This window comes from Salvelinus fontinalis, chromosome 35 (assembly GCF_029448725.1).
Source record: "Salvelinus fontinalis isolate EN_2023a chromosome 35, ASM2944872v1, whole genome shotgun sequence".
NCBI classification, from domain to species: Eukaryota; Metazoa; Chordata; class Actinopteri; order Salmoniformes; family Salmonidae; genus Salvelinus; species Salvelinus fontinalis.
The window spans coordinates 20,481,788-20,494,287 of NC_074699.1; the positions used below are offsets into that span (position 1 = coordinate 20,481,788).

The 12,500-nt window shown below is 42.1% G+C and overlaps 1 protein-coding gene across 2 annotated transcripts in view; it reads right to left on the reverse strand.

Moving 5' to 3' along the window:
• LOC129834490 (tyrosine-protein kinase Fes/Fps-like) overlaps positions 1–12,099 on the reverse strand; it is a 31,352-nt gene extending 19,253 nt beyond the window's left edge. The window contains exons 1-5 of one of the 2 annotated variants that reach the window (XM_055899528.1): positions 11,872–12,099; positions 9,855–10,131; positions 8,607–8,780; positions 4,095–4,191; positions 2,030–2,213 (exon numbers count right to left, since the gene is read on the reverse strand). In XM_055899528.1, coding sequence (XP_055755503.1) covers positions 2,030–2,213; positions 4,095–4,191; positions 8,607–8,780; positions 9,855–10,079 — 680 coding nt within the window. In that variant the 5' untranslated portion in view covers positions 10,080–10,131; positions 11,872–12,099. The remainder of the gene's footprint in view (positions 1–2,029; positions 2,214–4,094; positions 4,192–8,606; positions 8,781–9,854; positions 10,132–11,871) is intronic. The other variant, XM_055899527.1, reaches the window with a different exon arrangement.
• Positions 12,100–12,500: the final 401 nt, after the last annotated feature.

Here is a 12,500-nt window from a genome sequence, read left to right on the forward strand (position 1 = left end):
TCAAAGGTCAGGTAGAGGTCAGGGCAGCATTATTCAACCCTGGTCTGGGGACCCACTGGGTGTGCAGGCTTTTTTCTAGCTCAGCACTAACGCACCTGCATCATCTAATCAAAGGCTTGATGATCCGTTATTAAATAGGTACAGTGTCTTCGGAAAGTATTCAGACCCCTTAAATTTTTCCACATTGTTAGGTTACAGCCTTATTCTAAAATGTATTACATCGTTTTTTCCCTCATCAATCTACACACAATACACCATAATGACAAAGCAACAATTGTTTAGACATTTTTTGCTAAATCATCAAAATTAAAAAAACTGAAATATCACATTTACATAAGTATTCAGACCCTTTACTCAGTACTTTGTTGAAGCACCTTTGGCAGCAATTACAGGCTCGATTCTTCTTAGGTATGACGCTACAAGCTTGGCACACCTGTATTTGGGGAGTTTCTCCCATTCTTCTCAGCAGATCCTCTCAAGCTCTGTCAGGCTGGATGGGGAGTGTTGCTGCACAGCTATTTTCAGGTATCTCCAGAGATGTTCGATTGGGTTCAAGGCCGGGCCACTAAAGGACATTCAGAGACTTGTCCCGAAGCCACTCCTGCGTTGTCTTGGCTGTGTGCTTAGGGTTGTTGTCCTGTTGGAAGGTGAACATTCACCCCATTTTGAGATCCTGAGCTCTCTAGAGCACATTTTCATCAAGGATCTCTCTGTACTTTGATCCATTCATCTTTTCCTCGATCCTGACTAGTTTCCCAGTCCCTGCTGCTGAAAAACATCCCCACAGCATGATGCTGCCATCACGCTTCACCGTAGGGATGGTGCCAGGTTTCCTCCAGACGTGACACTTGGCATTCAGGCCAAAGAGTTCAATCATGGTTTCATCAGACTAGAGAATCTTCTTATTTCTCATGGTCTGAGAGTCTTTAGGCGCCTTTTGGCAAATTCCAAACGGGCTGTCATGTGCCTTTTGCTGAGGAGTGGCTTCTGTCTGGCCACTCTACCATAAAAGGCCTAATTGATGGAGTGCTGCAGCGATGGTTGTCCTTCTGGAATGTTCTCCAATCTCCACAGAGGAACTCTAGAGCTCTATCAGAGTGACCATCGGGTTCTTGGTCACATCCCCGACCAAGGCCCTTCTCCCCCGATTGCTCAGTTTGGACAGGCGGCCAGCTCTAGGAAGAGTCTTGGCGGTTCCGAACTTCTTCCAATTAAGAATGATGGAGGCCACTGTGTTCTTGGGGACCTTCAATGCTGCATAAATGTTTTGGTAGCCTTCCCCAGATCTGTGCCAACACAATCCTGTCTCAGAGCTCTACGGACAATTCCTTCGACCTCATGGCTTGGTTTTTGCTCTGACATGCACTGCCAACTGTGTGGCCTTATATAGACAGGTGTGTGCCTTTCCAAATCATGTCCAATCAATTGAATATACCACAGGTGGACTCCAATCAAGTTGTAGAAACATCTCAAGGAAGATCAATGGAAACAGGATGCACCCGAGCTCAATTTCGAGTCTCATAGCAAAGGGTCTGAATATTTATCTAAATAAGGTATTTCAGTTTTTTGTTTAAATTGTGCAAAAATGTATAAAAAACTGTTTTCGCTTTGTCGTTATGTGGTATTGTGTGTAGATTGTTGAGGAAATTGTTTTATTTAATCAATTTTAGAATAAGGCTGTAATGTAACAAAATGTAGAAAAAGTCAAGGGGTCTGAATACTTTCCGAAGGCACTGTACGTATAGTACTGGGCTGAAACACCCTGTGGGTCTCCAGGGCCAGTATTGATTACATTACGTGGGTTTGGACAACAGCCAAAAACGATTATATCAAACTTCCCATGAGAGTGCTTGAATTCTTATCAAAAGGGAAGGATATTAGGTGAGATACAAAACCATGCAGAGTAACAATGGGATGACCATAGTCACAGTACTTTCCTACCACGCTGGACACACACGCAATATGATCTAATCACTGACTGGGAATTCACTGACAGAGTTGTGCTTTTCCCTCACACACACACACTTACAGTACGAGTACCATCTCCTGCTGTAGGCTCTGTAGTGCCATGAGCAGGGCAGGTTGGGCCTGGCTGTAGTGGTGCTGATGGTACACCTGGGCTGCTCTGACTGACAGCACATACTCATTATGAAGCTCATGGAGCCTCAGAGTAGCCTTCACATAGCGCTCCCTTGCACGCTCACGCTCTTTATCTAAACAAACATAAGACACAATATATATATACAGTGGGGAGAACAAGTATTTGATAACCTGCAAAATCGGCAGTGTTTCCTACTTACAAAGCATGTAGAGATCTGTAATTTTTTATCATAGCTACACTTCAACTGTGAGAGACGGAATCTAAAACAAAAATCCAGAAAATCACATTGTATGATTTTTAAGTAATTCATAAGCATTTTATTGCATGACATAAGTATTTGATTACCTACCAAGTAAGAATTCCGGCTCTCACAGACCTGTTAGTTTTTCTTTAAGAAGCCCTTCTGTTCTCCACTCATTACCTGTATTAACTGCACCTGTTTGAACTCGTTACCTGTATAAAAGACACCTGTCCACACACTCAATCAAACAGACTCCAACCTCTCCACAATGGCCAAGACCAGAGAGCTCTGTAAGGACATCAGGGCTAAAATTGTAGACCTGCACAAGGCTGGGATGGGCTACAGGACAATAGGCAAGCAGCTTGGTGAGAAGGCAACAACTGTTGGCGCAATTATTAGAAAATGGAAGAAGTTCAAGATGACGGTCAATCCCCCTCGGTCTGGGGCTCCATGCAAGATCTCACCTCGTGGGGCATCAATGATCATGAGGAAGGTGAGGGATCAGCCCAGAACTACACGGCAGGACCTGGTCAATAACCTGAAGAGAGCTGGGACCACAGTCTCAAAGAAAACCATTAGTAACACACTATGCCATGGATTAAAATCCTGCAGCGCACGCAAGGTCCCCCTGCTCAAGCCAGCGCATGTCCAGGCCCGTCTGAAGTTTGCCAATGACCATCTGGATGATCCAGAGGAGGAATGGGAGAACTCCAATGGCTCTGATGCGACAAAAATAGAGCTTTTTGGTCTAAACTCCACTCGCCGTGTTTGGAGGAAGAAGAAGGATGAGTACAACCCCAAGAACACCATCCCAACCGTGAAGCATAGAGGTGGAAACATCATTCTTTGGGGATGCTTTTCTGCAAAGGGGACAGGACGACTGCACCGTATTGAGGGGAGGATGGATGGGGCCATGTATTGCGAGATCTTGGCCAACAACCTCCTTCCCTCAGTAAGAGCATTGAAGATGGGTCGTGGCTGGGTCTTCCAGCATGACAACGACCCGAAACACACAGCCAGGGCAACTAAGGAGTGCCTCCGTAAGAAGCATCTCAAGGTCCTGGAGTGGCCTAGCCAGTCTCCAGACCTGAACCCAATAGAAAATCTTTGGAGGGAGCTGAAAGTCCGTATTGCCCAGCGACAGCCCCGAAACCTGAAGGATCTGGAGAAGGTCTGTATGGAGGAGTGGGCCAAAATCCCTGCTGCAGTGTGTGCAAACCTGGTCAAGAACTACAGGAAACGTATGATCTCTGTAATTGCAAACAAAGGTTTCTGTACCAAATATTAAGTTCTGCTTTTCTGATGTATCAAATACTTATGTCATGCAATAAGATGCAAATTAATTACTTAAAAATCATACAATGTGATTTTCTGGATTTTAGTTTTAGATTCCGTCTCTCACAGTTGAAGTGTACCTATGATAAAAATCACAGACCTCTACATGCTTTGTAAGTAGGAAAAACTGCAAAATCGTCAGTGTATCAAATACTTGTTCTCCCCACTGTATATCAGTAGAACACACACAAATGTAGCATAGAATGGAAAAACAATACACATGACAAAGATTCACTACTAATATGATCAACTGTGTTGATTTGGTGAATCATTAGGACACCAGTAGTCTAAACAGAACTATCAGGAGGTAATGATCATCTGTTGTCCAGAATGTAATCCTTTCAGTCAGTCAAAGTGAGAGTGTCTCTGTGCTGTTTGGAGAATTGAGACGGCACCAGACAGAGTGAGCTTCCCCACCTTTACTGGCCTCCTGGTACTTCCTCTTTGCCTGCGCTGCATCCCTCACCAGCTGTCTGTAGCTGGCCTTCAGCCTCTCCAGCTCCGTCTGGGTCACCTGACAAATGGAAAGGGTATATTAATGTTACCTCATCCAAACAAGGTACATAAATTGAAGAACAAATGGGATGCCTAGAGAGATATTCAGCCACTCTCTCAAATACATTTCTACTCGTCCTGTGATCTAACCACACAGCACCGTCATCAGAGAGGGAAAGGAGGGGATCATAAATGTACTTAAAAAGGAGCGGAGGTGATACTGTACAAACAAGTGATACGGGTGAGGTTTGTTAAAAGCGGGAGTGCCTTCACAATGCAGGCTTTTGTTTGACCCCAGCTTTGCCACCTCTGAGACAACACAGACAGACAAGAGAGAGTAGAAAGACCAGACAGGAAAGACCAAGACCCAGACCCTACTGGTCTGTATCCCAACACCTCTCAACTCAGAGGTAGAAGCACACAGGAAGTGGTCGGTGACGTCAGAGAGGCCCTGTAACAGAAACTGGTTTGACTGCAATTCTTTACCCTTAGCATTTCCATTAGCCACCATCTAAGGCAGTGGTCACCAACCTTTTCTGAGTCAAGATCACTTTCTGAGTCAAAATGCAAGTTGAGCATGCATGTTAAAACATTTTTTTAAACATGACTTAAAAAACATAAGCCTACGTAACATTAACCAATTAAAAACAGTGCTGTAGCAATGATGTTTGTGCAGTAGGCTTGGATGCCCAATACATTATCACTGCATATTGGCTATGCTTGAATTGCCCTGCCAATTATGTTCTTCTCAGAAAATGTTGAAATTATATTTAAAAAATGTAGTTATATGATCACGCTGGTAATAGATCATTTATTATAGTACTTGTGAGGCAGTGAGCTGAGTGAACATAATATTATTATATATTTATTACTGGACTGATGGCCTGCATCTGATGGTCAGTCTGAGGAGAGGGAGGGAGCAGCAGTCCCTCCACTTAGAAAAGAGGACAGTCTTCTAGCTGATGGCAAAACTCAAGTCACACTGCATTATTTCTGCCTCATGTACCAATTCATGTTGTTCTTCCTATGACCAGAGAAAGTGAAATATTCCTTGATATTAAAAAAGACACAAGCCGCTAATAACAACAACAATGCAAGTGTATCGAAAATTTTCTACACTCATTCATTGCAGCTGCAGTGCTGGTTGTAGCATGAGTGGAAGTAGGGAGAAAGTGTATTTTATGGCTTATAAAAGTGTTGACAGTGCTGAATAACAACTTAAACAAGAACTTAATCATGAAAACAGCAGCTCTTTGCTGTACTCAATTGAGTCTTCATAGCCATCATTTAAAATGTTTTTAAATTTCACGCTATCAACTTTGCTGTGAAGACGCCGGTGCACTTGATTTGCTCTCTAGGTCCGCCGGGTAGGCGGAGTTCTACCTTCAGACATGAAATGGCTCAAAATGGGAACACTTTGCCTTCCCGGGACTGGGGCTGCTGAATGAAGTGCACCTACCGCCAACAGCACGAAAAAAAAAAAAAAAATAGGAACAAGGCTTTATCGTACTTTTATTTACAGAATTGTTTGGTGATCGACGAGGAATGCCATTCGACCGGTTGGTGACCACTGACCTAAGGTTAATTATAACTATTTTTTATTTTTTAGGGGGTAGATCAGCTTTAATATTGCAGATAGATTGTAGCTTCCATCAATGTAATTGTCTGCATCATTTCCAATTTCTACCTAGATAACTGCCTTTCTAGGGAGTTTTTCCTAGCCACTATGCTTCTACATCTGCATTGCTTGCCATTTAGGATTTTTGGCTGGGTTTCTGTATAGCACTTTGTGACATTGGCTGATGTAAAAAGGGTTTTATAAATACATTTTATTGATTGATTTACGGACACAGTATATTTTACAATAGTTATCTTGTTTGTTTTTAATCCCATCCTTCAACTCCACTCAACCCCTCCCATCTATCTCTGAACACCATCCAGTTGATTTCTATTTGCCATATATTTTTCAACTGTGCTGTGATGCTTCACAAAAGTTCACAAAAGGTTAATTATACCTTGCACTACCAAAGTGCAGAGGATGTCTGCATTAGGCCTGTGACTTGTTTGTAGTGCACTGTACAAGGTACTAAGGCAAAACCTGACCCAGGAAATGTACAAACTGCAACCCATAAACCCAGGAATTCATTAAAGATGAACACAATTTGCTCGCCGTAATATGGTAATGATAGAAATCACGGCAAGGGCAAAAACTATTGTCATATTAAAGTCCCCGATGGCTTTTGTTCATCAAAATGCATTTGCTATGCAAGAGCAATTCTCAATTAGACAACAATGGCCAAACTCAGTTACAGCCCATTGGCTTTCATTTCAACTGAGTGCTGTCTGTTAATGAAGTTACAATAACTGTGCAGCTCTGCATCTCAAAGAGGAGCGCCTGCTGCATATCCACACTGGTGAAAAGGGAATGCATTAAATTCACACATTTGTGATTAATTTAACTATTTCAAGCCCAAAGTTTAAAACAGCTTTCTTTGCAACCTATGCCACGATCTTCAAATGAAGCACATCATATTACAGAGATTAGTACAAGGTGACCGTCTGTTTTGACTGTTTGTTTAAGGTGATAACAGTATTCCTACGTAAGGTCTTTCGGCGCAATAAGCCTTAATAATAGTCATATTAATAGTCTTACAGTAATATCCCTTTGTGCTACAGGATGTTTGATCATTGTTATTCGTACATTTCCGGTTTGACAAGATCAGTGGCAAAAGGCTCTACATAGAGATGTATACTGTCTCTAAAATAGAGTGGTAACCAAAGAAACCATCAACACTCATAACAAACAAACCAAATACAGTATGAGCTACAGTGGCTTGGGAAAGTATTCACCCCCTTGGCATTTTTCCCATTTTGTTGCCTTACAACCTGGAATTAGAATGGCTTTTTTGGGGGGTTGTATCATTTGATTTACACAACATCCCACTTTGAAGATGCAAAATATGTTTTATTGTGAAACAAACAAAAAATAACACAAAAAACAGATAACTTGGTGTACAGCAATCTTTAAGTCATACTACAGATTCTCAATTGGATTGAGGTCTGGGATTTGACTAGGCCATTCCAAGACATTTAAATGTTTTCCTTTAAACCACTCGAGTGTTGCTTTAGCAGTATGCTTAGGGTCATTGTCCTGCTGGAAGGTGAACCATCCCAGTCTCAAATCTCTGGAAGACTGAAGCAGGCTTCCCTCAAGAATTTCCCTGTATTTAGTACCATCCAACATTCCTTCAATTCTGACCAGTTTCCCAGTCCCTGCCGATGAAAAACATCTGGTGATGGTGCTCTCGGGGTGATGAGAGGTGTTGGGTTTTGCCAGACATAGCGTTATCCTTGATGGCCAAAAAGCTCAATTTTAGTCTCATCTGACCAGAGTACCTTCTTCCATATGTTTAGGGGTCTCCCACATGCCCTTTGGCGAACACCAAACCTGTTTGCTTCTTTTTTTCTTTAAGCAATGGATTATTCTGGCCACTCTTCCGTAAAGCCCAGCTCTGTGAGGTGTACGGCTTAAAGTGGTACTATGGCCAGATACTACAATCTCCGCTGTGGAGCTTTGCAGCTCCTTCAGGGTTATCTTTGGTCTCTTTGTTGCCTCTCTGATTAATGCCCTCCTTGCCTGGTCCGTGAGTTTTGGTGGATGGCCCTCTCTTGGCAGGTTTGTTATGGTGCCATATTCTTTCCATTTTTTATTAATGGATTTAATGGTGCTCCGTGGGATGTTCAAAGTTTCAGATATTTTTTATAACCCAACCCTGATCTTTACTTCTCCACAACTTTGTCCCTGAACTGTTTGGAGATCTCCTTGATCTTCATTCTTCATGGTGCCATTTGCTTAGTGGTGGTGCGGACTCTGAGGCCTTTAAGGACAAGTGTATATATACTGAGATCATGTGACACTTAAATAAAGTCCAGCTGTGTACAATCTAAATAATTATGTGACTGCTGAAGGTAATTTGTTGTACCAGCTATTATTTAGGGGCTTTATAGCAAAGGGGGTGAATACATATGCACGCACCACTTTTCAGTTTTTAATTTTTTTGAACTTTTTGAAACAAATACTTATTTTCATTTCCCTTCACCAATTTGGACTATTTTGTGTATGTCCATTACCTGAAATCCCAAAATATATATATTTAAATTACAGGTTGTAATGCAACAAAATATGAAGACTCAGAAATAGCACCACTCTCAGTAAATTTGTGTGATTTTTTTCAACACTGTAGGCTACTGCATATTTCTCCAGCACAAGCATATAGCTGAAAGCCAGCATGTGAAAGTGGAAACTACTTCCCATTTTGAAAGCAAACTGACGAGGTGTTTGGTGGAGGACTACAAAGTGCCTGGTAATAATTATCAGGGCAAATTGAGTTTTACAGAGTGATATGTTCATCTGTTTGTGTGTGTGTGTCTTACCCTGCTGAGCTCCTGGCTGAGCTGGCTCCACTGCTCTGCGTAGGTCTTCCTGAGCTGCTGCTTGTCTCTGATCAGCAGGGTCAGTTTGCTGAGAGGCCCAACCTGCAGGTCCTCAGACTGCCGCCGCATCACACGACTCAAACTCTCCGTCTGAGCCACCAACACACCCCACGACTGAAAGAGGAAGGAGGCCAGAGAGAGAGAAAGAGACAGAATTAATAAAGAGAATACTTTGTGTATCGCTATATACTGATCAAACGTCATGCTCAATCATCAATACTGTTGAAATGTCAAGTCCACTTTGCAGCTGGGGGTGGATGTGGTCTAATGTCTAAACCAGTGAGCTTGCTAAAACCAGTGATATAGTGTAGGGGTCATTCCATTTGATTTCAATCACTGAATGAAAGTTCCCATTCATATTTGCCCATGGTAGAAGTAAGTGGTCAGAAAGGGACTTTTTGGACCGGAATGCCAAAATATTTAGGGGATGTGCTCAAAGTTGACCCATTTTGCCTACCCCACCCTACCATGAGACATACTGTACATGTCTTAATCACTGGAAAAGAGAAACGGTTGAGTTTGACATAATTAAAACATTTAAACAGGGTTGTCAAACCCTTTAACATCAATTACCTACAAACAAGTAAATGACGCTGTTTTTTTGTTTTGGCTTATGTTGTAGCTTAGACCCTATTTTACAGAATCTGAGATGTTTATATTGTGCCCGTCATCGGTTGAGAAGCAGTATACTTTTGAATACAGGGTGGGTGTCATTTCAATTATAGAAATAGAATTTATAGAATGGACATATCCCAGACCACTGCAATTTAGATGGTACATCAATGAAATATAATATACATTTTTACTTCCTATTACAACCACAAAGATGGCCACTGATCCACCCACCGTGGAATGTCAACTTAAATAGGAATGGCTATTCTATGATCTATATTCAATATGTTTTCTATGGAAGATTGACAGTATAATTTAAAACAACTGTCACTATCAAACCCAACCGTTTATATTTTCCAGTGATGAAGACATGGATGTCTCATGTTGGGGTGGGGTATGCAAAATGGGTCAGCACTGAGCACTTCTATCTTCTAAATATTTTGGCATTCAGGTCCAAAAAGTTACTTTCTGACCACTTCTATGATGGGTAAATATGTATAAAAAGTTTCATTCAAAACAAAAGAGGTGTGGTCAACAACAAAAAATGTCAATCAAATGGAAGGACCCGTAAAGAACCTGGTTGAGCTGGCTGATGTAGTCCAGTCCTCCCCCAGGCTGGGGCCCCTCCAGTTTCTCAACCATGGCAGCCATCTGGTGCAGCTGAACAGAGAACTCCCGGTCGCTCTTGGACCGCTGGCTCATCCACTTCTTCATCACCTCCATGAGACGTAGCTCTGAGTCTTGCAGCCGCATCAGGGCCGCATTGGCCTGGGGACACCACAGGTACTCCCCAAACCCCATCAGATCTGCATCCAGAGCAGTGGGAACCCAGTCAAACTGTAGACAGTAGACACTGGAGTGGATGCGAGAGAATAAACCACACACGTGACCTGGCTAATAAGGTGCAGGAAGATGAAAAGAAAAACTGAATGAGAATGCATGGGATTTATCCTCAGTCTAGACTCTGGACTTTGGGTGTACTTTCTTTACCGGACTGTAGAGTCATTTGAATTAGTTAAACTTAGTGAGGCCAAGGTGTTTAAATATTAATTCCAAGATTACACAACTGATTATTTAAACAAGTTTTATTTGTGTAACTAAGCAAATGTGGCATGTGGAGGGTTTCACTTCTGGGTGATTTATTTCAAAGGGAGAAAACATTTAGGCAGCACTTCCTCTTGAAATACAGAAGTGCTGAGAAGTGGGACATGGCTCTAAACTGTTTTTTTCATTTCAGTATAATTTTACTAAGTGAGTTATTATACTATTACAGAGAAGAACGTTAAAATAAGTTGGACATGAGGCTTAACATAATACAGCCTACTGTGGAACTCTGGCATCATCCATGACCACTCTCCTTTGCCAAGATAATCCATACACCTGATGGCCAAGGACAAAAAAGGCCACTCTAAAATGTGCTGTTTTGTCACACAACCCAATGCCACAGATCTCTTGAATTGAGGGAGCGTGCAATTGGCATGCTGACTGCAGGAATGTCCAGCAGAGCTGTAACCAGAGAACTGAATGTTCATTTATCTACCATAAGCCGCCTCCAATGTTGTTTTAGAGAATTTGACAGTAAGTCCAACTGGCCTCAACAACCGCAGACCACGTGTATGGCGTCATGTGGGTGAGCGGTTTGCTGATGTCAACGTTGTGAACAGAGTGCCCCATGGTGGTGGTGGGGTTATGGTATGGGCATATGAACAACAAACACAAATGCATTTTATTGATGGAAAATTTGAATGCACAGAGATATGGTGACGAGATCCTGAGGCCCATTGCCATGTGATTCATCCGCTGCCATCACCTCATGTTTCAGCATGATAATGTATGTCACCATGTCGCAAGGATCTGTACACAATTACTGGAAGCTGAAAATGTCCCAGTTCTTCCGTGGCCTGCAAACTCACCAGACATGTTATCGAATAGAGCATGTTTGGGATGCTCTGGAGAAACGTGTATGACAGCATGTTCCAGTTCAAGCCAATATCCAGCAACTTCACAAAGCTATTGAAGAGGAGTGGGACAACATTCCACAGGCCACAATCAACAGCCTGATACACTCTATTTGAAGGAGATGTATCCCACTGCATGAGGCAAATTATGGTCACACCAGATACTGTCTGGTTTTCTGATCCACGCCCCTTCTTTTGTTATGGTATCTGTGACTAAGAGCTGCATATCTATACTCCCAGTCATGTGAAATCCATAGATTAGGGGCTAATTTGTTTATTTAAATTGACTTATTTCCTTATATTAGCTGTTGCGCAGTAAAAATTTTGAAATTGTTGCACGTTGAATTTATACATTTGTTCTGCGTACATACAGCAGGGATGAGTAATATGTTGACGAAACCTACAACTGAACATGTTAAACCCGCCCTGCTGAGGAATTTACCATGATCGAAATTCGATTACACAAAATCCTTTATCTAACTACATAGGGAGATGTGCATGTGTAGCTTGCTGTTGAATCCGATACAAATTGTATCATTATCAATAGCCCATGTAGGCTATCATTAAGAGTTCAATGACAGTATACTGCAGTGTAGTGTACTATGAGTTTACGTTGTCCGAAAAAACATTCTCACCTCAGGTTATTGCAAGCAGTCCACTCCTACGTTTCAAGGATTTATAGCATATGTAAGGCTATGACGATTCTTATCGAGGAGGCATTAATTGTGCCGACAGAAACTGTTACAGTGAGTTAGTACTGATATCACTGGTCTGGCTCCGCGACCATACTTGCATCAGAAACATAAAAGCAGGAAGCTAGCGCTGTCCTACCACAGCGGGACTGACTGGGGAGGTGAGTGACTGCGTCCTCTTCGGGACGGAAGGCTTGGTACAGCACAGTTCAAGAACATAACGTCTCATTAACTGGGTGGATAAACTGGGACAATAATTGAGGTAAGCAGGTGACTAAATTGGAACGCATCATTAGCTTGAGCAGCGGTTGGCCTACAGTACTTGCCCTAGTGACACTCATAATCCAAAATTATACTTTCTGAAAATGCTGTAGAACACATGCAACACATACAGAACACCAGCCTACAGCACAATGAAATGTCTTAGTATGAAATGTACATGCATAAGAATGCACCATAAATATAAATAAAAGGACTTGTTAATGACCACAGTATAAGTCATAATACCCATAAAACCTAGCGGGCAAACAGGGAAATTGTTCTAATCGTTTTCCTCCATTCATTTTCCCATA